A 26622-nucleotide genomic window follows, 5' to 3' on the forward strand; every position below is an offset into this window, starting at 1 on the left:
CCACTTCCTTGAAAGGCTTAGGAAATTCGGCATGTACTAACTACTCCTCTACAACTCTCACAGATAGTCCATGAGAAGCATCTTATCAGGATGTATCTCAGCTTGGTTTGGGGACAGGTCCATCCAAGACCATAAGAAATTGCAGCAAATTATGGACGCAGCCCAAGCCATCACACAAACCAACCTCCCTTTTATTGACTCCATTTATACCTCATGCTGCAGCATAACGAAGGACGAGTTGCATAATCAAGGACGAGTTGCACCCTGGCCACTCTCCTCCCATCTCCCATCAGGCAAAAAGTATAGAAGTGTGAAAATGCACACCATCAGATTCAGGGACAGTTTCTTCCCAGTTGATATCAGGCAACCAAATCATCCCACCACAACCAGAGAGCAGTGCTGAACTACTATCTACCTCTTTGATGAGCCTTGGGCTATCCTTGATCAGACTTTGCTAGCTTTACCTTGCACTAAACATTATTCCCTTATCATGTATTTGTACACAGTCAATGGCTCGATTGTAATCATGTATTGTCTTTCTGCTGATTGGATAGCATGCAACAAAAGCTTTTCACCATTTTCGGTGCTGGCTCTGATTTGTCACCCATTCCTTTTCTCCAGAGATGCTGTCTGATCCACTGAGTTACTCCAGCACTTTGTGTCTACTCATGTGATAGAAGTGGGTTCAATGTAACGTCCCTCTCTGATCAGCAGGGACACAATGGGCCGAATGGCCTCCTCCTGTGCAGGACATGTTCACGTTTCGATGAAGTGGCCCTGCGGTGGGAAGTTATTTTGGGCAGTGCTGGTGTCAGTGAAGACGATGTGTCAGAGCAGAACAGTAAAGGAGAAGTTGGGCTACAGATTGTGCTGACACTCGGAGATTCACTTCAGCGCAGCGACCAGCGAGGACTGTCCTGAGCTGCTGTCGCCCGCCGCCCTGGACACACCAGGACCATGTACCTGTGGCTGACCCTCCTCTCACTGCCTCTCACCTGGGCAGGTAAGACCACCTCTCCTCCTCCCCATCCCACCTCTCCCAGACACCCCCCCCCCTCTGCCCCGGCACAAAGCGCAGCAAGGCTGGGCAGCCCCGCTGGGGATTAGCGGGGTGGGGGTTTGCGGGGATTCCTCAGTTAGGGTGTGCTTCGAGGGGCAATGCCGAGAGAAAGGAGGGCTGGTCCTCAGAGTGATGGGGGTCAGCAGATGGAGCAAGGAGGAGGAGGATGGTCTTCACTCTGAGTTGCCGTAATCTTGGAGCTGATGCCTGAACTAACATTTCAATAGTCGTTTATTTGTCACATACACATAAATGTGTAGTGAAATGAAACATTACCCGCAGTTCAACAATAAGACCAATAAGAATAATCAATAAAAATGCAATAACACATACAATCACAACTAACACCAAACAAAGGGAATCATCCATCACAGTGAGTCTCCTCCAGTCCCTCCTCACTGTGATGGAAGGCCAAAAATGTCTTTTTCTCTTCCCTGCCGTCTTCTCCCGCGGTCAGGCTGTTGGAGTTGCCACATCGGGGCGGTCGGGGCTCCCGACATTGAAGCCCCCGCTGGACGGTGAAAGGACCAAGGAAAATTGTACTGGTTCATGGGGTTTTGTGGAAGTTAAGAGTGTTTAACTGTTATAGGCATTGAAACGGAACAAGTGGGCACAGCTGTATGCTGCGGAGAGGTTGTGGAAGCACCTTATTATTGAGCCCAAGAGCTGGGCACAGTCGGTGGTATGTTCCCAACGCTTCACACACACGGTGTGCGTTATGGTCTTGAGGGATGATGTTTGGGCGGCACAGTGGTGCAGCAGTAGAGCTGCTGCCTCACAGCGCTCGAGACCCAGATTTGATCCCGACCACGGTTGCTGCCTGTAAATTCTGTTTTACGTTCCCCCTGTGACCGCGTGGGTTTCCTCCGGGTACTCTGGCTTCCCTCCACACTTCAAAGACGTGTGGATTTGTAGGTTAATCGGCTTCAACAAAATTATAAATTGTCCCTCGTGAGCGCAATGTCACCTATCCATGTTCTCCAGAGATACTGCCTGACCCGCTGAGTTACTCCAGCACTTTGTGTCTTTTTGTGTGTTAACCAGCATCTTCGGTCGCTTGTTTCTACATAATATCATCAAAGACTCAGTGAGGTTTTCATCTTCTGATTGTGTTCTGACAGCGGAGTAGAGCTTGTGGAAACGCTGCATCCATCACAAAGCAGTGGGTAGTGACCGCTGCCAGGAACGAGCCACACAGTTTGTGCAATCGTTAACTTTACAGGAAGCAAAGAGATTACTTCAGCTCTTGCGAACCTCTGCTCAGAATGTTAAATGTTGTCATAGTACCTGCCTCAACTACCTCATCTGGCAGCTCGTTCCACACACCCACGACCCTCTATGTGAAAAAAAATTGCCCCTCAGTTTCCTAATAAATCTTTCCACTCTCACCTTACACCTACGCCCTCTGGTTCTTGACTCCCCTACTCTGGGCAAAAGACTCTGGGACTAGCTTGGATAGATAGGGCATCTGGGTCGGGCTGGGCTAGAGCGGCTGTTTTCCACGCCGTCTGACTCTGTAATTCTAACCCCTCCCTGTGTGTTTCGACTCTCATCCCTCTCACTAGTTTTTAGCTTTAGAGTACAGTGTGGAAACAGGCCCCTCGACCCACTGAGTCCACGCGAGCCAGCGGCCACCTTGTACACTAGCACTAAGTACTCACTAGGGACAATTTACAGACGCCAATTAACCCACAAACCCGCACGACTTTGGAGCTTGGGAGGAAACCAGAGCACCCAGAAAAAACCTACGTGGTCCCAGGGAGAACGTACAAACTCTGTACAGACAGCCCCCATAGTCAGGATCGAACCCGCAACTCTGCCTCTACACCACTGTGCGGTGGTGTGATGCTAGTGCAGTCAGTGTGGGTGTGGGCAGAGTGGGTATGGTGCATGATTTTTCCACAGAGCCCCCGGCGTTTGGTCCACGAGCCCTCGGCGCTCAGTGAGGGGGGTTGAGCAAGGGGGGGGGGGGGGGGGGGGGGGAACCTCCGAGCCCAGCACTGGCAGAGCCTGTTCCTGCTCGGCCGAGTCCAGCAACGGCACTGGAGGAACAGACAGACAAGTCATCTCTTTGCAGAGATGTAATGAAAAGGACATTTCCTCTCAACTTGCTGAACCTGCAGCCTGATTCCTTTTTACTTGGAACATAGAACAGTACAGCACAGGAACAGGCCCTTTGGCCCACAATGTTTGTGCCCAACATGATGACAAGTTAAACTAATCTCATCTGCCTGCACATGATCGATACCCCTCCATTCCCTGCATATCCATGTGCTTATCTAAAAGCCTCAAACACCACTATTGTACCTGCCCCCACCACCACCCCCAGCACCGTGTTCCAGGCACCCACCACCCTCTGTGTAAAAAAACATCGCCTTTACACTCTGTTCCTTTTCACCTTCATGCTATGTCCTCCCTGAAGGTTCCTTAGGAAAAAGGTTCTCACTGTTTGCCCTGTCTATGCATGCTTCTACCAAGTCAGCACCTCTCCCCGCTCTTCCCCCCCTCCTTCTTTCCTGTCCCCTTCTTTCCTCTCCCCCTGTCACCTTCAATCCACCTCCCTCCCTCACTCTGACTTTACATTTCAGTCCTCCTCTCCTTATCTGGCACCTTTATCACACTTTTCACCTCCAGCCTTTGTAATGTACTCGACCCATCTGCCAATCACCCCTCCCCCCCACCTCGTATCCACCTGTCACTTGCCAGGCTTTGTCCCGTCCCCACTTCCCTTCCAGCATTCTCCCCCTCCCCCCACCACCTTTACTCCATCAGTCTGAAGAAGGTTCCTGAACGGAAACATCACCTGCCCATTCCCCCCACAGATGCTGCCTGACCTGCTGAGTTCCTCCAGCACTTTGCGTTGTGATTGAGTTTGTTGCGGCTTGCAAAGACCTGGCATAACTTTAACCGAGAGTTTAAAACGTGACAAAACCATGGCCTCTTTCCACGCCTGTTCCAAAAAGCACAAACAGAATTACTAACACAAACAGAATTACGAACAGAATTACAAATTGCTACAGGGATTAATTTACAAATAGGAAGCCAGAACAAGGAACGGTCGTGATAGGGCAGGTCCCATCGCCCCACTCCCAGGCAACTGATATCTGCTCAAAGTCCAGTTTCCAAAGAGAATATCAATAAATCTCACAGGGATGACAGTCCGGGAACACCTGGATAAGAGAGACACCTACGTCAGACTCCTATTCATAGACTACAGCGCTGCCTTCAATACCGTTACACCATCCAAGCTTATCACCAAACTCACGGGACTTGGTGTCAGCACTCATCTCTGCAACTGAATCCTCGACTTTCTGACCAACAGACCCCAATCAGTGAGGATAGGGGACAAATCATCCTCCACGATAATCCTCCACACTGGCTGCACAAGGATGTGTTCTCAGCCCCCTTCTTTACTCCTTGTACACCCACGACTGTGCAGCCGTACAAATCTAATTCAATTTTAAAATTTGTAGACGGCACCACCATTGTGGGCCGGATATCAAATAATGATGAGACGGAGCACAGGAAGGAGATTGAGAACCTCGTGTCCTGGCGTTGAGACAACAACCTTTCTCTCAATGTCACCAAGACAAAGGAGGTAGTGATCGACTTCAGGAAGCGAAGCGGTCCACCTACGCATTGACGGCACCAAAGTAGAGATGGTTGAACCTTCAAGTTCCTACGAGTAAATATTACCAACAACGTCTCCTGTGCCATCCATAATGTAGCAATGACCAAGAAACCACAACAACACCTCTACTTCCTTAGAAGGCTCAGGAAGTTTGGCGGATGCTCATGTTAAAAATTGACTTGGGTGTCTTGTTGCTCTTTATTGGTATGATTCTATGGCAATCTGAATTTCACTGTACCTTAATTGGTACATCTGACAATAAACAAGCCTTAAACCTTAAAAATCTATTGACTCTATTTATACTTATTTATACACTGTCTCGGCAAGGACACCAGCATAAAGAAATATGAAAACGCACACCTCCAGATTCAGGGACAGTTTCTTCCTAGCTATTATCAGGCAACAACTAAAGAGCAGGCCTAAACTACAAGCTACCTCATTGGTGACCCCTCGGACTATCTTTGATCGGACTTTGCTGGCTCTATCTTGCACTAAATGATATTCACGTTATTCCCCTTATCATGTATCTGTACACTGTAGAGGGCTCGATCAAATCATGTATTGTCTTTCCACTGACTGGTTAGCATGGAACAAAAGCATTTTACTGTACCTTGGTACAAGTGACAATAAACTAAACTCAAACTAAGGGACACAGAGATAGAAGGAACTGCAGATGCTGGAACCTTGAGCAAACCAAGTGCTGGAGTAACTCAATGGATCAGGCAGCGTCTGTGGAGGGGATGGATAGATGACATTTCGGGTCAGGACACTTCCTCAGGCTGAAGTGTTTGGATCAATCTGAAGAAGGGTCCCGACCTAAAACGTCACCTGTCCATTCCCTCCACAGAGGCTGTCTGACCTGCTGTTCCTCCAGCACTTTATGTTTTGCTTAAGGCTCTAGCACCTGCAGTTCTTCCTGCCTCTTTTATTCTGTGACAAGCCACTTCCAAAATTTCCTTATGCTGCAAAAAAGTTGCAGCAGATGTGCACGTTACCTCAGAGAGAGAGAGGGGGGGGGGGGTCGCATCTTTAAATGCCTCGTGGAAGAACGATGAAGATGTGGCAAGAGTTCTGGCTGGAGATGTGGTCAGGGATGCTTACGTAATCTGTCTACTGAAGCAGAAGTGGGATTCAGAAATGGGAATTGAAATCACTAATTTCTCAGTTTGTCTTCTGTCTCCTTGCTGGATTCATCGCAAAGTCTGATTTGGTTTCAGACAACTTTAGTTCACTAGGACATTGTGTCATCTTTGTGCCTGTTTCAAACCCCACTGCCCTCTGATGCAGAGGAAGCCTTCGAGAGGTAGATGTTCGGGTTACTATATTGTCACTTGCCCCAAGATTTGTTCTACAAGCTATTGAGGCCAATTACGCCATACATGAGTACATCAGGTATTACTTAGAAATGAATAAGAGTGCAGAATATAGCTACAGAGACAGAATCTGATTACAGAGGGGATGAAGCTGTTTCTCAGTCTGGTGGTGCACGTTTTCAAGCTTCTGTATTTTCTGCCGGACGGGAGCGGGGAGAAGAAAGAATGACCAGGGTGGGACAGGGACAAGTCTTTGATTATGTCGGCTGCTTTCCTGAGGCAGCGTGAAGTGCAGATGGAGTCGATGGTGGGAAGTCTAGTCTGTGTGATGGACAGGGCTACATCCACAACTTTCTGCAATTTCTTGTGCTCTTGGGCAGAGCTGTTCCCAAACTAAACTGTGATGCAAACCAACACAATGGGGTGGCACGGTGGCGCTGCGGTAGAGTTGCTGTCTTTCAGCGCCAGATCGTGACCAAGGGGGCTGTCTATGGAATTTGTACATTCTCTCTATGACCAAGTAGGTTCCTCCGGGTGCTCCGGTTTCCTCCCACACTCCAAAGATGTGCAGGTTTGTAGGTTAATTGGCTTCGGTAAAATTATAAATTGTCCCTTGTGTGTAGGATGGTGCTGGTGTACAGTGTGACAGCTGGTCGGCACGGACCCGGTGGGCCGAAGGGCCTGTTTCTGCGGTGTATCTCTAAAGTCTAAAGAGAAAAGTCTAAAGTCTGAAGACAGTATGCTTTCTACGGTGCATCTTTGTAAATTGGTACGAGTCGTTGGAGTCATGCCTGAGGAAGTGCCTTCAGGCCTTGCGTTAGTGTGGTTGAACCAGGAGAGATTGGTGGTGATATTTACAACCAGGATGGTGAAGCTCTCCACCATAGATGCCAACACCATCACACACTCCGAATGCTACCCACCCACAATTCTTTGCACCTTTTTGCGGTCTTAGACCTGTTGGAGCTGTTTCCAAACCAAGCTGTGATGCTTCCCAATAAAATGCTATCCGAGGCGCATCTGTAGAAGTTAGTGAGAGTTGTTGGGGACAAGATTCATTGCGGGTTCATCATAAGATCATATGTGATAGGAGCAGAATTAGGCCGTTCGGCCCATCGTCTACTCTGCCATTCGATCATGGCTGATCTATCACTCCCTCCTAACCCCACTCTCCTGCGCTTTTCCCATAACCACTGACATCTGTACGTTCATGTACAAAACATTTTGTCTGTGTAATCAGCCGCTGATCCTTGAGGATGTGATGAGCAGATGAGATGAGGGGGAAGCGATGGGTGGGGTGTGTGGGATTTGCAGAGGCTTTAGCTGTAGTCCTGTACTGGAGGTGGTCACTGTAGTTGAGTCTGTGGAACCAGGGCCCGGCTCTGGTGTGCCCAGGCGAGTAGTTTACAGACAGAAAGCAAAGAGTGGGAACACACGGATTTGATATAACCTCCTGTCTCTGTTAGTCAATGTCACGGGGGTCATACAGCACCACAATAGGCCCTTCGGCCCAGTTTGTCTATGCCGTCCAAGGTGCCCCATCTGCATTAATCCCACCTGCCTGCGTTTGGTCCAGATCCAGCTAGGATATGGACCAAATATCGACACAAGGAACTGCAGATGCTGGTTTACAAAAAAGGCATAAAGTGCTGGAGTAACTCAGCAGGTCAGACAGCATCTCAGGACAACATGGATCGGTGAGGTTTCAGAGTTTCACCCTCTGATAGAAAATGTTGCTATTCCGGTCCCTGTTAAATCTTTCTCCTCTCATCTTAAACCTATGTCTTCCGGTTCTTGATTCCGCTACTCTGCGTGTTCACCCTATCTATTCCCCTCATGATTTTGTACATCTTTATAAGATCACCCCTCAGCCTCCTGCGCTCCAAGGAATAAAGTTCTAGCCTGCCCAACCTCTTCCTCTTGCTCAGTAACCTCGAGTCCTGGCAACATCCTTGTAAATCTTCTCTGCTCTCTTTCTAGCTTAATGGGATCTATTCTGCATTAGGCTGACCAAAACTGAACACAGTACTCCCAGGATTGAGGGCAGCACAGTGATGCAGCAATAGAGTTGCTGCCTTACAGCGCCAGAGACCCGGATTCGATCCTGACTACAGGTGCTCTCTGTACAGAGTCCGTACGTTCTCCCTGTGACTGCGTGGGTTTTCTCCGGGTGCTCTGGTTTCCTCCCACACTCCAAGGACTTGCTGGTTTGTAGGTTAATCGACTTCTGGAAATTTGTAAATTGTCCCTAGTGTGTAGGACAGTGTTAGTGTACGGGGTGATCACCGGTTGTCGGGTACTTGGTGGGCCGAGGGGCCTCTTTCTGTGCTGTATCTTTAAAGTGCAAAGTTGCGTGAAACGTTCGCATAGTTTGGGAGTTTGTGCTCAGGGATGCAGGAATTCCACCGGCTTTCTCTCAGCAGCTTCTCATCCACTTGCAGAGTTCAGGATGGAGATGGAACCCAAGGAGCAGACTCAACTGAGGGGAGAACCGTTCACAGCCACCTGTACCGTCCACAGCAGCAGCCTGAGATTCAATGTGATGTGGTTTTCCCCACATGGAGAGGTGAGTCAGTCGTTTACTTTTGCTTCAAAAAAGACACTAAGTGCTGGAGTAACTCAGTGGGTCAGGCAGCATCACTGGAGAACACGAATAGGTGACCTTTCAGGTCGGGACCGTTCATTAGTCTGAAAGGGGTGGGGGAGAAACTTAGATGAGAGGAGAGGCTGGACAAATCCTGGTGAGTGATGGGTGGATACAGGTGAGGGGGGCTTTTGTAACCAACTCTCTCCATCGATTCCATCTCCCCTGTGTCTGCAACCTTTCCTAGGCCAGTAACTTAGTAAGGTCTGCACACCCCTTCCAACAAGGGCCTTCTGAACACCAGTGGATAAATTGTTCACAGCCGGTGGCCATGACTGCTCTAACTGGTCACTGAGCTATGGAACTCTCTCCCCGCCTCTCTCTCCCCTTCACCCACATCCCCTGTGGCCAGACTTTGGCCAATGCCTCATTTCCTTAGGACGTGGGAGTAAACCGGAACACCCGGAGAAACCCCGCAAAGGGTCAGAGGGAGAGCTTGCAACTCCGTACTGACAGCACCCGTAGTCAGGATCGAACCCGAGTCCCTGCCACTGTAAGGCAGCAGCTCTACCGCTGCGCCACCGTGCTACCCAAATGGCTTCAGGTGGCTCAGTTCTCCACCTTTGATGATAACGGGTAAACTTTCTGTAAGCTGATGAGGGAGAGTGTCTGTGGGAGGGGATTCAGTGGGTGGGGAGAGTCGGAGACCGGAGCGAGGGTCTGTGGATTGGGCTAGGATTGGGACTGATGGGCAGAATGGCCTGGACTGCATGATGGACACAGTGATCCAGTGGCTCGTTCCCTCCACAGCCTGTCCCAGCGGAATCGTCCAAAAATTTCGATGGCAATTTCGGACTGAGCAAGAAGCTGCACATCCCGGCCGTGAGCAGCGAGCATGCTGGGAACTTTACCTGCACCTCGTCTGGCAAAGAAAACGGGAGCAACGTCATGCTCTGGGCCGTGTCCACACTGCGGGTCGTGGGTAAGGGGTGTCCACCGCCTCCATGGCGCAGTGGGGGGGGTGGGTCGGCCAGTGGGCGGCAATGGGGTGGGGTGAAGTCGCAGGGCAGTGGGAGGGGCGAGGGGTCTTGGGCAGTGGGAAGGAGGACATAGGGCAGTGGGGGGTGATCTGTGGTAGGACCGTTGGGCAGTGGGTGAGGGGATGGGGTGGGCACTGGGAGTGGGAACACTGGGCAATGGGTGAGGGGGTGGGGTGGGCACTGGGCAGTGGGTGAGAGGATGGGGTGGGCACTGGGCAGTGGGTGAGGGCATGGGGTGGGCACTGGGCAGTAGGGAGAGGTTCTAGGATGGGGTGGGCACTGGGCAGTGGGTGAGGGCATGGGGTGGGCACTGGGTGAGGGGGTGGGCACTGGGCAGTGGGTGAGAGGATGGGGTGGGCACTGGGCAGTGGGTGAGGGGATGGGGTGGGCACTGGGCAGTGGGTGAGGGGATGGGGTGGGCACTGGGCAGTGGGTGAGGGCATGGGGTGGGCACTGGGTGAGGGGGTGGGCACTGGGCAGTGGGTGAGAGGATGGGGTGGGCACTGGGCAGTGGGTGAGGGGATGGGGTGGGCACTGGGCAGTGGGTGAGGGGATGGGGTGGGCACTGGGCAGTGGGTGAGGGCATGGGGTGGGCACTAGGAGTGGGAACACTGGGCAGTGGGTGAGGGGATGGGGTGGGCACTGGGCAGTAGGGGGAGGTTCTATGATGGGGCTGCTGAGTGGGGTCTGGGCTGGGAGAGTGATGGATGTGTGGGGGGGGGGGTGGTCTAGGATGGGGCCACTGGGGGGGGGGGCAGAGTGACCACTGCTGGTGTGCAGCCCCTCTCCCAGTGAACATGTCCAACAGTGCTGGCCTCCAGGCGGCCGTGGTGAAAGCCGGAGTGACCATGGGGCGGCACAGTGGTAGAGCCGCTGCCTCACAGCGCCAGCGACCCAGGTTCGGTCCTGACCTCAGGCGCTGCCTTTCTGTGTGGAGTTTGCATGTTCCCACTTGTGACCGTGTGGGTTTCCTCTGGGAGTTACGGTTTCCTCCCACACTCCAAAGACGTGCGGGTTTATAGGTTATTTGACCCTCGGTAAATTGCCCCGAGTTTGTAGGGAGTGGATGAGAAAGTGGGATGACATAGAACTAGTGTGTACGGGTAATCACTGGTCAGAGTGGACTCCATGTGCTGAAGGGCCTGTATCTCTAAATTAAGGTCCATGGGATTCACGAACTGTTACAATCACCAACTTCTCCAATGCCTATTTTTACCAACACTGTTCCCCCTGAGTTCCCTGTTTTCAGAGGCCTGCAGCCCACGACTATTTCTGGAGTTGTTTTTGTTTCTTCTCGTGTGAAGACAATCGCACATTCTTTGCACACGGGTTCAGCCATTTCCTTGTGGGAGCACGAGAGACCGGGCCCGCTGGGGGTGGACACGTTCACTGGGGGAGGGGCTGCACCCCCCCCCCCCCCCCTCAGCAGCACATTTGTTCCCTCGTCCTATCAATGCGATTGAAACACATCTTCTACCTTAGCCCCACCTTCTTGCACTACCCCTCTCTACCTTGATTTCCTTAACATCCATGGTGCGCGGCGCAGCGGTATAGTTGTTGCCTCACAGCGCCAGGGAGCCGGGTTCGATCCTGACCCCGGGTGCTGTCTGCACGGAGTTTTCACGTTCTCTCTGTGACTGCGTGGGTTTTCTCCGGGTGCTCCGGTGTCCTCCCACACTCCAAAGACGTGTAGGTTTGTTGGTTAATTGGCCTCTGTAAATTATCGCTAGTGTGTAGGATAATGCGAGTATGGGGCGATCGATCGTCGGCGTGGACTCGGTGGGCAGAAGGGCCTGTTTCCACGCTGTATCTCTAAACTAAAGTAAACTAAGGAGTTGATCCTTTCTGATCTCCACGCCTCAGCTTCCCCTGCTCCTCTGAGCAGAGAACTCCGAAGATTTATCACCCTCTGAGTGAGGACATTTATCCTCATCTCGATCCTCTTCGGCCAAACCCTTGCTCTCGACACGACACCTCTTTGCCGGGGACTTTGGTGTGGAGAAACGTTGTCCTGACAAACTATTTAATAATTCTATCAGTATCATGGACATTCATTCTTATCCTTCTAAACTCCAGGCAGTACAGCACCAGTCCATTCAATCTCTCATCCTAGAGTAACCTGCCATGCATATAGTCGCTTCCTCTAGGCTTTAGACTGTAGAGATACCGAGTAGAATTTTTTTTGTTTCTACCCGATCTATTCCCCTCATTATTTTGTACGCCTCTATAAGATCACCCCTCAGCCTCCTGCACGCCAAGGAATTAAGTCCCACCCTGCTCAACCTCTCCCTGTAGCTCAGGCCCTTGAGTCCTGGAACATCCTTGTAAATCTTCTCTGCACCCTTTCCAGCATTAAGAACATTTCCTACAACAGGACGACCAAAACTAAACACAATACTCCAAATGTGGCCTCATCAATGTCTTGTACAACCTTAGCATGACCTCCCAAGTTCTATACTCAATACCCTGACTAATGAAGGGCAATGTGCCGACAGCCTTTGTGACCACACTGTGATGCCACTTTCAGGGAACTATGTACCTGCACTCCTAGATCCCTCTGCTCTACAACATTCCCCACGGCCCTGCCATTCACTGTGTAGGTGCTGCCCTGACTAGACTTCCCGAAATGCAACACCTTGTTCTTTACCTTTCCATACCTCTCGTTTCCCTCTCCCCTGACTCTCAGTCTGAAGATGGGTCTCAACCCGAAACGTCCCTATTCCTTTTCTCCAGAGATGCTGCCCGACCCGCTGTTACTCCAGCATTTTGTGTCTGTCTTTGGCTTGTGGTCTGACCTTTAAATAGCCGGGGCATGTAATGATGTTTTATGTTCCTTGTTCACGCCATACCTTCTTGCGTGTCAACAGATGAGCCTTATGTGCAGATCTACACGGAGCAGAAGATGGATCTGCGGGTGGAGTTTGGTGCAAATGTGCAGCTGAGGGTGATGGTGGAGGCGTTCCCCAGGCTGACGGAGCATGGCTGGGTCTACCACAGGACTGGCAACAGCACCGATCACCGGGAAACCTTCAACGAGGAGAACAACAGGTACCCTGGCAACATTGGGTCAACACAGCCAAGCCCAGAACCACAGGGACCCTGCACTAGTTGGGCAGCAGAGCCAAGAGAGTATAAATATAGTCAGAAGGGCGAGGGGTGGGGGAGCTGGAGAGGAGGGGAGAGGGCAGTTGATGATGAGAAGAGAAGGGGGAGGGATACAGGAATGATGATGATGATACATTATTATCACTTGTACCTTTGTTGCTAGGTACGGTGAAGTTTACCACACAATCTAGTAAAATCATACCATAGACAAGCACAATCATAGATCAGTACGAAAGTGCAACGATTGTAGTGTAATTCAGCGAGACAGTACACAAAGTGTTTGTGTCTGTGCAAACTCCATACAGACAGCACCCGCTGTCAGGATTGAATGCAGGTCTCCGACACTGTGAGGCAGCAACTCTACCGCTGCGCCGCCGTGTGGCCTGATTCTGCTCCTACACCTTATGAACAAGATCTTCTCCACCATCTGCAGCCATCTTGAAAACGGCCATTTATCACGTGGACAAAGCGTGGGCAGGTGAATGGGTCATGTATAGCATGGACCTGTTGGGGCGAAGGGCCTGTTTCTGCGCTGTGGAGGGGTGACTCTGCCACGTGTTCCATTGCAGATTCGAGAGCACGTTGCTGCTGGTGCGTGTGATGGACACAGAGAGCGGCTCCTACACATTCCTCGCCTCCAATGGACAAGCAAACTCCTCCCACACCTTCCACCTTCACGTCAATCGTGAGTCGTTCATCCTCGGCATCAGTAAAGCCTCGCCCCTCGGCCCCCGCCCCTCGCCCACCACACTCGGCCCGCCACTCCCAGCCCATCGCCCCTCGCCCACCACTCCCCGCCCATCGCCTCTTGCCCCAATGCCACAGTGGCTGAAACGTAGTACGGTTCTTCGGCCCACAGTGTCCCTTCGGCCCACAATGTCATTGCCAAACATGATGTCAAGACCAACTCTTATTTGCCTGTACATAATCCATATCCCTCCATATCCATGTGCCGATCCAAAAGGCTCTTAAACACCTAATCAGATGTACAGCACTTTGGTCAACGTGGGTTGTTTTTAAATGTGCTATACAAATAAAATTGACTTGACTTGACACTATCGTATCTACCTCTACCACCACCCCTGGCCGCGCGTTCCAGGCCCCCACTACCCTCTGTGTAAACAAAAAAATTGCCTGTGCATCTCCTTTAAACCTTGCCCCACTCACCATAAAGCTATGCCCTGATTTGACATTTCCATCCCTGGATCTGACTGTCTTCCAATAATTTTTTGTGTATTTCTATCAGGTCTCCCCTCAACCTCCGACGCTACAGAGAAAACAATCCAAGTCTGTCCAACCTCTCCCTGTAGCTGATGCCCCTAACCCAGGCAGTGCTCTGGTAAACATCCTCTACATGGCGTGGCAGGGAGAGACAGATTGCTGTTGGAGTCCATGACAGGCCTCGCTCCTAGACTGTTCCGCCCATCCCCACATACTGAGGCCACTCGTCCCATCTACTCCATACCTCTCCACACAAGGCTGCTCAGGACACTGGAGATCCTTCTCAGGGTCTCGACCCGAAACGTTACCCATTTCTTCTCTCCGGAGATGCTGCCTGTCCCGCTGAGTTACTCCAGGAGTTTGTGTCTCTGTTCGGTGTAAACCAGCATCTGCGGTTCCTTCCAACACATTTCGTCTGCTGCCCATCCACCTCCCCTGTCTCTGGTTGCCTTGATTTAGGTTTAGGTTTATTATTGTCAGGTGCATTGAGGTACAGTGAAGAGCTTCTCCCTGTCCCTGGCTGGCAACCAGCTGCAGCAGGGCCCACACACTGTGTGCTAGCTGACCTCTCGCTGTGTTTCCACAGGCAGGCCCGGGATCAGCCAGTTCTTCAGGTGGCTGTTGGGGGGCACGGGGACCCTGGTACTGTTTCTCATCGTCCTCGTTGTCCTACTCTTCTACCAGTACAAGCAGGTGAGTGTCTGGCTGCAGCCCAGGATCTCAACCCCCGACACTCCCACAGCACGGCACCCCCCCATCTCCCTCCAACACTCCCACAGCACCGCACCCCACCATCTCCCCCCGACACTCCCACAGTACGGCACCCCACCATCTCCCTCCAACACTCCCACAGCACGGCACCCCACCATCTCCCCCCGACACTCCCACAGCACCGCACCCCACCATCTCCCCCCGACACTCCCACAGTACGGCACCCCACCATCTCCCCCCGACACTCCCACAGCACCGCACCCCACCATCTCACTCCAACACTCCCACAGCACCGCACCCCATCATCTCACTCCAACACTCCCACAGCACCGCACCCCATCATCTCACTCCAACACTCCCACAGCACCGCACCCCATCATCTCACTCCAACACTCCCACAGCACTCCAGCCCAACATCTCCCCCCGACACTCCCACAGCACCGCACCCCACCATCTCCCTCCAACACTCCCACAGCACGGCACCCCACCATCTCCCCCTGACACTCCCATAACAGGGCACCCCACCATCTCCCTCCAACACTCCCACAGCACGGCACCCCATCATCTCCCCCCCCCGATACTCCCACAGCAGGGCACCCCACCATCTCCCCCCGACATTCCCACAGCACGGCACCCCATCATCTCCCCCCCCGATACTCCCACAGCAGGGCACCCCACCATCTCCCCCTGACACTCCCACAACAGGGCACCCCACCATCTCTCCCCCCGACACTCCCACAGCGCTCCAGCCCAGCATCTCTCCCCCGCCAGCCCCAGAGGGCCATCTACCCTCAGCATGGGCGGCACAGTGGCGCAGCAGTAGAGCTGCTGCCTCACAGCGCCAGAGACCCGGGTTTGATCCTGACAACCTGTGCTGTCTGTACGGAGTTTGTATGTTCTCCCTGAGACCGCGTGGGTTATCTTCCCGCACTCCAAAGATGTATCCGTTTGCAGGTTAATTGCCTTTGGTAAAAATTGTAAATAGTTCCCAGTGTGTAGGATTGAACTAGTGTACAGGGTGATTGCTGGTCGGCGTGGACTCGGTGGGCCGAAGGGCCAGTTTCCATGCTGTATCTCTTAAGCCTAAAGTAAAGTCTACTCTCCCCTGATACCACCACCCCACTCCTTTAAATCTCTTTTCTACTTGTAAATCTGCAACTATATTCTGCACTCTGTATAGTTTAGATTAGAGATACAGCACTGAAACAGGCCCTTCGGCCCACTGAGTCCGTGCCGACCATCGATCTCCCCTTCACATTAGTTTTATATATTATCCCACTTTCTCATCTGTTCCGCACACATTAGGGATGATTTAAAGAGAGCCAATTAGCCTACAAACCCACACACCTTTGGTATGTGGGAGGAAACTGGAGCACCCGAAGGAAACCTACGTGGCCACAGGGAGAACTTGCAAACTCCACACAGACAGTACCCAAAGTCAGGATTTAACCAGGGTCTCTGGCACTGTGAGGCAGCAGCTCTACCCGCTGCGCCACCGTGCCGCTCTACTCTGTCTTCCCATTCACTCTAGGAGCTGACAGAGGAAATCAGTTTAGTTTACTATTGTTACGCGTATCGAGGTACAGTGAAAAGCTGTCAGTGGAAAGACATGATTACAATCAAGCCGTCCACAGTGCAGATACAGGATAAAGGTCACAGAATTAGTGCAAGATATAACATTGAAGTCTGATAAACTCCCATTAAAGATCGTCTAAGGGTCTCCAATGAGGTAGATGGGAGGTTAGGACTGCTCTCTGGTTGGTGATAGACGGTTCAGTTGCCTGATAACAGCTGGGAAGAAACTGTCCCTGAATCTGGAGGTGTGTGTTTTCACACTTCTGTGCCCCTTGCTTGATGGGAGAGGGGAGAAGAGGGAGTGATCGGGGTGAGACTGGTCCTTGATTGTGCTGGTGGCCTTGCCGAGGCAACGTGAAGTGTAGATGGAGTCAATGGAAGGGAGGTTGGTTTGTGTGATGGTCTGGGCTACGTCCACAACTCTGCGATTTCTTGTGTTCTTGGATGGAGTTGTTCCCAAACCCAAAGGTAGTTGGGGCAGGTACTATAACAACATTAAAAAGACATTTGGACAGGTACATGGATAGGAAATGTTTAGAGGGATATGGGCCAAACGTGGGCGGGTGGGACAGTGTAGGACCAGCTCAGATGAGTTGGGCTGAAGGGCCTGATTCCATACTGACTCTACCACTCTAACTTTCTTCTCGGCACCACCCCTCCTGCAGAAACCAAAGTACGAGGTTCGCTGGAAGATCATCGAGGCAGTGAACGGGAACGATTACATCTTCATCGACCCCACTCAGCTGCCCTACAATGAGAAATGGGAGTTCCCCAGGGAGAGGCTACGCTTGGGTACGGATCCCCCCTCCCCCCTCCCCCCCCCCCCGACTCCTGCCCCTCACCTCCAGACCCACGCCCCTCCCCTCGCCCCCCCTGACTCCTGCCCCTCACCTCCAGACCCACGCCCCTCCCCCGCCCCCCCCCCCCGACTACTGCCCCTCACCTCCAGACCCACGCCCCTCCCCCTGCCCACCCCCTGACCTCCGGCCCCCGCCCCCCTGACTCCTGCCCCTCACCTCCAGACCCACGCCACTCCCCCCGCCACCCCCAGACCACGCCCCCCACCCATCCCCTGACCCACGCTCCTCTCCCCTCCCCCCGCCCCCCCTGACTCCTGCCCCTCGCCTCCAGACCCACGCCCCTCCCCCTGCCCACCCCCTGACCCCCACCCCTCATCCCCATGCCCCTCCCCCCGCCACCCCCAGATCCACGCCCCCCCACCCATCCCCTGACCCACGCCCCTCTTCCCTCCCCCCGCCCACCCCCTGACCCCCGGCCCTCACCCCCAGACCCACGCCCCTCCACCTTCGCCCACCACCTGATCCCCACTCCCCAGACCTACGCCCCCCCCCACCCCTGACCCCAGCCTCTCACCCCTAGACCCTCGGCCTTCACCCCTGCCCCTCCTCCCTGACCCCACAACTCTGTGCCTCCCTCTGACCCCCGCCCCTCCCCCTGACCCCCGCCCCTCCTCCTGACCTCGGCCCTCCCTCTGACCCCTGGGCGTGTGTTGCAGGGAAGGTGCTGGGTGCCGGGGCCTTTGGCAAGGTGGTGGAAGCGATGGCGTACGGACTGGACGATGGGCAGGAGGTCACCACCGTGGCCGTCAAGATGCTGAAACGTGAGCTCACACACATCCCCCGGGGCATCGCACACACACACACACACACACACGCGCACCCGTGCATACACACACACGATGCACATGCACACAAACACGTGCCCACACATGCACACGTACGCAGGCACGCACACGCACGCACACGTGTACACACACTCACACACATACACAGTAAGAAAGACACAGTGACGCACACAAACTGAGACTCGCGTACACAAGTAATGACACACACACACACACCCACGTAAGGGCCCGTGTGGATGTGGATGTGAATGTGGAGTGACCCTGTGCCCCTCTCTGCCCACAGCCAGTGCCCACTCCATCGAGAGAGAGGCCTTGATGTCCGAGCTGAAGATTCTCAGCCACCTGGGGCAGCACACCAACGTGGTCAACCTGCTGGGGGCCTGCACGCACGGAGGTCAGGGGGCAAGGGTCAGGGAGCAGGGGCAGGGACCAGGGGGGGAGGGAGCAGAGGGCGGTTGAGGGGAAGCGTCAAGAGGAAGGGAGCATTGCAGTGGGGGTCTGGGTCAAGGGGGTGCCCTGGAGCACGTGAACAAGTGCGGGAAGGCGATCACTCAGACCCCAGCAGCCCTGGGGTGGGGGTGGGGTGGTCAGGGCCAGGCTCAGGGGGTGGGGGTGGGGGTGGGGTGGTCAGGTCCAGGCTCAGGGGGTGGGGGTGGGGGGTGAGGTGGTCAGGGCCAGGCTCAGGGGGTGGGGGTGGGGGTGGGGTGGTCAGGGCCAGGCTCAGGGGGTGGGGGTGGGGGGTGAGGTGGTCAGGGCCAGGCTCAGGGGGTGGGGGTGGGGGATGGGGTGGTCAGGGCCAGGCTCAGGGGGTGGGGGTGGGGGTGAGGTGGTCAGGGCCAGGCTCAGGGGGTGGGGGTGGGGGTGGGGGGGTGGGGGTGGGGGTGGTCAGGGCCAGGCTCAGGGAGTGGGGGTGGGGGTGGTCAGGGCCAGGCTCAGGGGGGTGGGGGTGGGGGGTGGGGGTGGGGGTGGGGGTGGGGGTGGTCAGGGCCAGGCTCAGGGAGTGGGGGGTGGGGGTGGGGGTGGTCAGGGCCAGGCTCAGGGAGTGGGGGTGGGGGTGGGGGTGGGGGGTGGGGGTGGGGGTGAGGTGGTCAGGGCCAGGCTCAGGGGGTGGGGGTGGGGGTGAGGTGGTCAGGGCCAGGCTCAGGGGGTGGGGGTGGGGTGGTCAGGGCCAGGCTCAGGGGGTGGGGGTGGGGGGTGGGGGTGGGGGTGAGGGTGGGGGTGGGGGTGGGGGTGGGGGTGGGGGTGAGGTGGTCAGGGCCAGGCTCAGGGGGTGGGGGTGGGGGTGGGGGTGAGGTGGTCAGGGCCAGGCTCAGGGGGTGGGGGTGGGGTGGTCAGGGCCAGGCTCAGGGGGTGGGGGGTGGTCAGGGCCAGGCTCAGGGGGTGGGTGTGGAGGTCAGGGCCAGGCTCAGGGAGTGGGGGTGGGGGTGGGGGTGAGGTGGTCAGGGCCAGGCTCAAGGGGTGGGGGTGGGGTGGTCAGGGCCAGGCTCAGGAGGTGGGGGTGTGGTGGTCAGGGCCAGGCTCAGGGAGGTTGGGGGTGGGGGTGGGGGTGAGGTGGTCAGGGCCAGGCTCAGGGGGTGGGGGTGGGGTGGTCAGGGCCAGGCTCAGGGGGTGGGTGTGGGGGTGGGGTGGTCAGGGCCAGGCTCAGGGGGTGGGGGTGGGGTGGGGGTGGGGGTGGGGGTGGGGTGTGAGGTGGTCAGGGCCAGGCTCAGGGGGTGGGGTGGTCAGGGCCAGGCTCTGGTGGTGGGTGTGGGGGTGGGGGTGAGGTGGTCAGGGCCAGGCTCAGGGGGTGGGTGTGGGGGTGGGTGTGTGGGTGGGGTGGTCAGCGCCAGGCTTGGGGTGGGGCGGGGGTGTGGGGTCCAGGGATGGAGATGGGGATGGGGGTGTGGGGTCCAGGGATGGAGGTGGGGATGGGGGTGTGGGGTCCAGGGATGGAGGTGGGGGTGAGGGTGAGAAGGTTGGGTTCTGGCTCAGGGGGGGTGAGCAGAGGGCTGGGGCAGCTGGGTTTGGGGAGGAGGAGTCCCCGGGCAGAGGAAGGGTCGATCCCCGAAACCTCATCTGTCCATGTTCTCCAGAGACGTTTCCTGACCCACTGACTTACTCCAGCACGTTGTGTTACCTTTGTCAACCAGCATTCCCAGGTTCTTATGTAATAAAAACGAACTGCAGATGCTGGTTGAAACTGAAGCTAGACACAAAGTGCTGGAGTAACTCAGCGGGTCAGGCAGCATCTCTGGAGAAAATGGACTGGTGATATTTCGGGTCGGGAGTTTCAAGTCGAGAGACTGCAAACTCCCGACTTGCCGACTGCTTGGTTGTTCCTGGGCGTTGGAGTTGCTGAACAAGGCCATGCTGCAACCAGTCAGCCTGCTCACCACCACACACCTGCAGAGAGTGCATGGAATATCTGTTGGCTGACCGAATCCCCTCAATCGTCTCAGGAAGTAGAGGCATTGATGGGCTTTCTTTGTGATTGCATCAGTGTGCTGGGCCCAGGACAGATCCTCAGAGATATGCACACCCAGGAACTTGAAGATGTTGGCTCTCTCCGCCCGCATCCCGGCGATGAAGGACCTTGAGTGTTTCTGGGTGTGAACGGCGGGGTAACTGGGCTGATTGCTGCATTCACGGACACCTCTCTCTGCCTCTGCCCACAGGCCCCGTCCTCGTTATCACTGAGTACTGTTGCTTTGGAGATCTGCTGAACTTCCTGAAGCAGAAGGCCCAGAGCCTGAGTGACTGTGACCACGAGAAGCTCTACAAGAACACCGCCCTGCTGAAGGAAATCCTGAGGTAGTGAGCTGGCCTCGTGGGCCCCTCCCACCCGCTGCAGTAGCTCACTCTGTCTGGGGGAGACACGGCCCCCTTCCTACCTCACTCCCGTCTCATTCCCCCCAACACCTGGCCCTTCAGATACCCCAGATAGTCACACAGTGCCGGAGTAACTCAGCGGCTCAGGCAGAATCTCTGGAGAACATGGAACACCCCCCGTGCCCACCGTCCCCCTCCAGTACCCCATGCCCCCCCATGCCCGGACCCCCTGTGCCCACCGTCCCCCTCCAGTACCCCATGCCCACCCACACCCGGACCCCCCATGCCCCACCCCCCCACCGTCACTCTCCAGTACCCCATGCCCACCCACGCCCGGACCCCCTGTGCCCACCCCCCCCACCGTCCCCCTCCAGTACCCCATGCCCCCGCATGCCTGGACCCCCCGTGCCCCTCACCCACCGTCCCTCTCTCATACCCAATGCCCCCCACGTCCAGAGCCCTCAAGCCCACCACCCCCACCGTCACCCTCCAGTGCCCCATGCCCCCCCATGCCTGGACCCCCAGTGCCCACCCCCCCACCCCCCTCCAGTACCCCATGCCCCCCCACGCCCAGACCCCCGTGTCCAGCCCCCCATCCCCCTCCAGTGCCCCATGCCCCCGATGCCCAGAACCCCCGTGTCCACCTCCCCACCCCCTCCAGTATCCAATGCCCCCCCTCGCACAGACCCCCGTGTCCACCTCCCCACCCCCTCCAGTATCCCATGCCCCCCACGCCCAGACTCCCGGTGCCCACCCCCCCATCCCCCTCCAGTGCCCCATGCCCCCGCATGCCTGGACCCCCCGTGCCCCTCCCCCACCGTCCCTCTCTCATACCCAATGCCCCCCATGTCCAGAGCCCCCAAGCCCACCACCCCCACCGTCTCCCTCCAGTACCCCATGCCCCCCCATGCCTGGACCCCCGGTGCCCACCTCCCCACCCCCCTCCAGTACCCCATGCCCCCCACGCCCAGACTCCCGGTGCCCACCTCCCCACCCCCCTCCAGTACCCCCATGCCCCCGATGCCCAGAACCCCCGTGTCCACCTCCCCACCCCCCTCCAGTGCCCCATGCCCCCCCCCGTGCCCAGATTGCCCACCCCTCAGCGGCGGAGGGTGGGAAGGATCCTCTGTTCCTGTAGCAGCCGTGCGATGACAGGCCTGTCCCCCATCTCTCTCGCAGCTCGGATGGATACCTGGCCATGAGGCCCAGTGCAGACAGCACGGCTCCCACCCCCGCCAAGAGCCCCCTCCCAGAGACCAAAGGTAAGTGGCTCATCACCATCACTGCTGGGCAGCGGCCCAACTCAGTGCCACCCTTGGGTGCCCTGGGCAGTGGGTAAGCCATCCAACCTTCAGTGCCACCCTTGGGTGCCCTGAGTGGTGGACCAAGCAACTTTCAATGGCACCCCTGGGTGCACTGCTTGGTGTAGTTGGGTGACCCGTGTGGGTTTTCTCAGTTTCCTCCCCCATCCAGATCAATAGTCAGTGTGGACGTGCTGTGTCTCTTGAGAACGACATAAACAGGTCTCCCGAGGGATTCGATCGTGGGGGGCAGGGGTTAGGCAGAGGAGGGTGGAGAGACCTGTTCATGTGTGATGGGATTGCTTAATGGGCTGAACAATCTCCTGTGGGGTAGCAGGGAGGGAGGGACGGAGTGGCCAGCGTGAAGAAGCAGGGAGGGATGGGCAGAGTGGCCGACGTGGGGCAGTAGGGAGCAACAGACGGAGTGGCCAGTGCCGGCGTGGGGTAGCGGGGCAGATGGGCAGAGTGGTCAGCGTATAGCAGGGACAGATGGGCAGAGTGGTCACTAACGTGGCTCTGGTGTACAGGGACGAGGAGCCGGTGAGTGTGGACGACCTGCGGAGATTTGCTCACCAGGTGGCTCAGGGAATGGACTTCCTCTCCTCCAGAAACGTGAGTCACACCTGGGGAACACTCGCACACCCACACACACCACACTCACACCACAGTGAGCACTGACACACACTCACACCACAGTGAGCACTGACACACACTCACACCACAGTGAGCCCTTACACACACACTCCACTCTCACGCTGCAGGAGACACTCGCACCCAGGGAACACTCGCCACACCCACACACTCCACACTCACACCACAGTGAGCACTGACACACACTCACACCACAGTGAGCACTGACACACACTCACACCACAGTGAGCACTGACACACACTCACTGTAGTGAGCACTGACACACACTCACACCGCAGTGAGCACTTACACACACTCACACCACAGTGAGCCCTTACACACACACTCCACTCACGCTGCAGGAGACACTCGCACCCAGGGAACACTTGCACACTCACGCACACCTCAGGGAGCACTCGCACACTCGCACACACACACTGCAGGGGACACTCACACACTCGCACCCAGGGAACACTTGCACACTCACACCCACACAGCATGGGACACTCGTACACTCATACCCATACTTACGCCACAGGGAACATGTGCACACTCGTGTTGGTGGACACGTGCGTGCACACACATACACACCTGCACACGCACATCCCAGGGAACACTTGCACACTTCCACACACTCACACCCAAGGAATGCACATACACTCACACCACAGGAGCACGCACACTCAGACAAACACACACACACACACATTCACACTCATACACACACACACCTTCACGTCCACATTCATGCTCACGGATACATGCACTTAAACTGACACACTCAGACACACTTATTCCTTCAGTCACACCGACATACGTACACACACACACACGTTCACTGGTATGTACATTCAATCACACAGACACCCTCACACTGAAAGTCACACTCATTTGCTCACACATACTTGTTCGCAGTCACACTGACACACTCATTCACACACATGCGCTCATTTGCACTCATTCCAACATGCACACACATATACACACACTCACACTTTCATGTACTAGCACATTCACAAATAGACACTTACACTCACACAGCTGTGGAGGTTCCATGGCCCGCCCGTAACCGTGGGTGGAATACCCGCCCCGCCGGTCTCTGCCCCCCCCCGCCGGTCTCTGCCCCCGCCGGTCCCCCCCCCCCCCCCCGCCGGTCTCCACCCCCCCCCCCCCCCGCCGGTCTCTGCCCCCCCCCCCGCCGGTCTCCACCCCCCCCCCCCGCCGGTCTCTGGTCTCTGCCCCCCCCCCCCCCGCCGGTCTCCACCCCCCCCCCCCGCCGGTCTCCACCCCCGCCGGTCTCTCCACCCCCCCCCCCCCCCCCCGCCGGTCTCCACCCCCCCCCCCCCCCCCCGCCGGTCTCCAGCCCCCCCCCCCCCCGCCGGTTTCTGCCCCCCCCCCCCTGCCGGTCTCCACCCCCCCCCCCGCCGGTCTCTGCCCCCCCCCTCCCGCCGGTCTCTGCCCCCCCCCTCCCGCCGGTCTCTGCCCCCCCCCCCCCCCGCCGGTCTCTGCCCCCCCCTCCCGCCGGTCCTCTGCCCCCCCCCCCCGCCGGTCTCCGCCCCCCCCCCCCGCGCCGGTCTCCGCGCCGACCGACGGTCTCCACACCCCCGGCTCACCGTCTGCCCCTTTGCCGCAGTGCATCCACCGTGACCTGGCAGCCCGGAACATTCTGCTGACCCGGGACCGCGTGGCCAAGATCTGTGACTTTGGCCTGGCCAGGGACATCATGAACGACACCAACTACGTGGTCAAGGGCAACGTGAGTCCCCGACCCCATACCTTCCCTACCTCCTGCCTCTGCCCAACCTCCTCCCCCTCACTCTCAACGACCCCTCCCCAACCCTCCGCTCCCCACCCGCGGTGAGGTGTGATGGGGTGGGGTGTGATGGGGTGGGGTGGGGTGGGGTGGGGTGGGGTGTGATGGGGTGGGGTGAGGTGAGGTGGGGTGGGGTGTGATGGGGTGGGGTGTGATGGGGTGGGGTGTGATGGGGTGGGGTGTGATGGGGTGGGATGGGGTGGGGTGTGATGGGGTGGGATGGGGTGGGGTGTGATGGGGTGGGATGGGGTGGGGTGTGATGGGGTGGGGTGTGATGGGGTGGGATGTGATGGGGTGGGGTGGGGTGTGATGGGGTGGGGTGGGGTGAGGTGGGGTGTGATGGGTGGGGTGAGGTGGGGTGGGGTGTGATGGGGTGGGGTGTGATGGTGTGGGGTGGGGTGGGGTGGGATGGGGTGTGATGGGGTGAGATGGGGTGGGGTGTGATGGGGTGGGGTGGGGTGGGGTGGGGTGAGGTAGGGTGGGGTGGGGTAGGTGAGGTGAGGTGGGGTGGGGTGTGATGGGGTGGGGTGTGATGGCGTGGGGTGTGATAGGGTGGGGTGTGATGGGGTGGGTGAGGTGGGGTGGGGTGGGGTGGGTGAGGTGAGGTGGGGTGGGGTGTGATGGGGTGGGTGTGATGGGGTGGGGTGTGATGGGTGGGGTGAGGTGGGGTGGGGTGGGTGAGGTGAGGTGGGGTGGGGTGTGATGGGGTGGGGTGAGGTGGGGTGGGGTGGGGTGTGGTGTGGTGTGATGGGGTGGGGTGTGATGGGGTGGGGTGGGGTGTGATGGGGTGGGGTGAGGTGTGATGGGGTGGGGTGGGGTGTGATGGGGTGGGGTGTGATGGGGTGGGGTGGGGTGTGATGGGGTGGGGTGTGATGAGGTGGGGTGTGATGGGGTGGGGTGGGGTGAGTGATGGGGTGGGGTGGGGTGATGGGGTGGGGTGGGGTGGGGTGGGGTGTGATGGGGTGGGGTGGGGTGTGATGGGGTGGGGTGGGGTGTGATGGGGTGGGGTGGGGTGTGATGGGGTGGGGTGAGGTGTGGTGGGGTGGGGTGGGGTGGGGTGGGGTGGGGTGTGGTGTGATGGGGTGTGGTGGGTGGGGTGGGGGTGTGGTGTGATGGGGTGTGGTGGGGTGTGATGGGGTGTGGTGGGGTGGGGTGGGGGTGGGGTGTGGTGTGATGGGGTGTGGTGGGGTGTGATGGGGTGTGGTGGGGTGGGGTGGGGTGGGTTGTGATGGGGTGGGGTGTGGTGTGATGGGGTGGGGTGTGGTGTGATGGGGGTGTGGGTGGGGTGTGATGGGGGTGTGGTGGGGTGGGGTGTGATGGGGTGTGGTGGGGTGGGGTGGGGTGGGGTGTGGTGTGATGGGGTGGGGGTGGGGTGTGATGGGGTGGGGTGTGATGGGGTGGGGTGGGGTGGGGTGTGGTGGGGGTGGGGTGGGGTGGGGTGTGATGGGGTGGGGTGGGGTGTGATGGGGTGGGGTGGGGTGGGGTGGGGTGGGGTGGGGTGTGATGGGGTGGGGTGGGGTGCGGTGTGATGGGGTGGGGTGGGGTGTGTGATGTGGGGGTGGGGTGTGATGGGGTGGGGTGTGATGGGGTGGGGTGGGGTGGGGTGGGGTGGGGTGGGGTGGGGTGGGGGTGGGGTGTGATGATGTAGGGGTGGGGTGTAGTTTGGTGGGGTGCAGTGCGGTGACGATTCCATGTCCCCAGGCCCCGGTTGCCGGTGAAGTGGATGGCCCCGGAGAGCATCTTTGACTGTGTCTACACCGTGCAGAGCGACGTCTGGTCCTACGGCATCCTGCTCTGGGAGATATACTCACTGGGTAACTGCACACACACACACACACATACACACTCACACACACACACACACACACACACTTATACACACACACACACACACCACACGCACACACACACACACACACACACACACTGCGGCTGCACACCTGTGTGTCTGCCAACCATGCCAATGCTGCCCATTTCTCTGCCGCAGGCTCCAGCCCGTACCCGGGGATTGCCGTGGACACCAGGTTCTACAAGCATCTGCGAGCTGGGTTCCACATGGACAAGCCGGCCACCGCCTCTCCGGAGATGTGAGTCAGTGTGGGGCCCGTACATCCACCCACCCCCCCACAGGGTGGGGAGCCTTGCACAGGGGGCAGAGGGGGGGTCCACCAGGATGATCCCTGG

General features: G+C 57.1%; 1 protein-coding gene across 1 annotated transcript; it reads left to right on the forward strand.

Annotated features, from left to right (window-relative positions):
* The first annotated feature begins 883 nt into the window (after positions 1–883).
* Positions 884–26540, forward strand: LOC144599881 (macrophage colony-stimulating factor 1 receptor-like). The gene is made up of 15 exons (XM_078411151.1): positions 884–1003; positions 8446–8570; positions 9399–9570; positions 12496–12676; positions 13303–13418; positions 14541–14647; positions 16906–17032; positions 17757–17861; positions 18169–18279; positions 20540–20675; positions 21873–21955; positions 22521–22606; positions 24259–24382; positions 26142–26252; positions 26426–26540. The coding sequence occupies exons 1-15, from the start codon at positions 958–960 to the stop codon at positions 26527–26529; spliced, it is 1734 nt and encodes a 577-aa protein (XP_078267277.1). The 5' UTR covers positions 884–957; the 3' UTR covers positions 26530–26540.
* Positions 26541–26622: the final 82 nt, after the last annotated feature.

The sequence above is a fragment of the Rhinoraja longicauda genome, chromosome 14, assembly GCF_053455715.1.
Source record: "Rhinoraja longicauda isolate Sanriku21f chromosome 14, sRhiLon1.1, whole genome shotgun sequence".
Classification (NCBI taxonomy): domain Eukaryota; kingdom Metazoa; phylum Chordata; class Chondrichthyes; order Rajiformes; family Arhynchobatidae; genus Rhinoraja; species Rhinoraja longicauda.

Coding starts and splice junctions, on each gene's coding strand:
- LOC144599881 (XM_078411151.1), top strand. CDS start 958: ATGTACCTGTGGCTGACCCTCCTCTCACTGCCTCTCACCTGGGCAG. Junction 13,419..14,540: donor CTTCCACCTTCACGTCAATC/GTGAGTCGTTCA, acceptor GTGTTTCCACAG/GCAGGCCCGGGATCAGCCAG. Junction 14,648..16,905: donor TCTTCTACCAGTACAAGCAG/GTGAGTGTCTGG, acceptor CCCCTCCTGCAG/AAACCAAAGTACGAGGTTCG.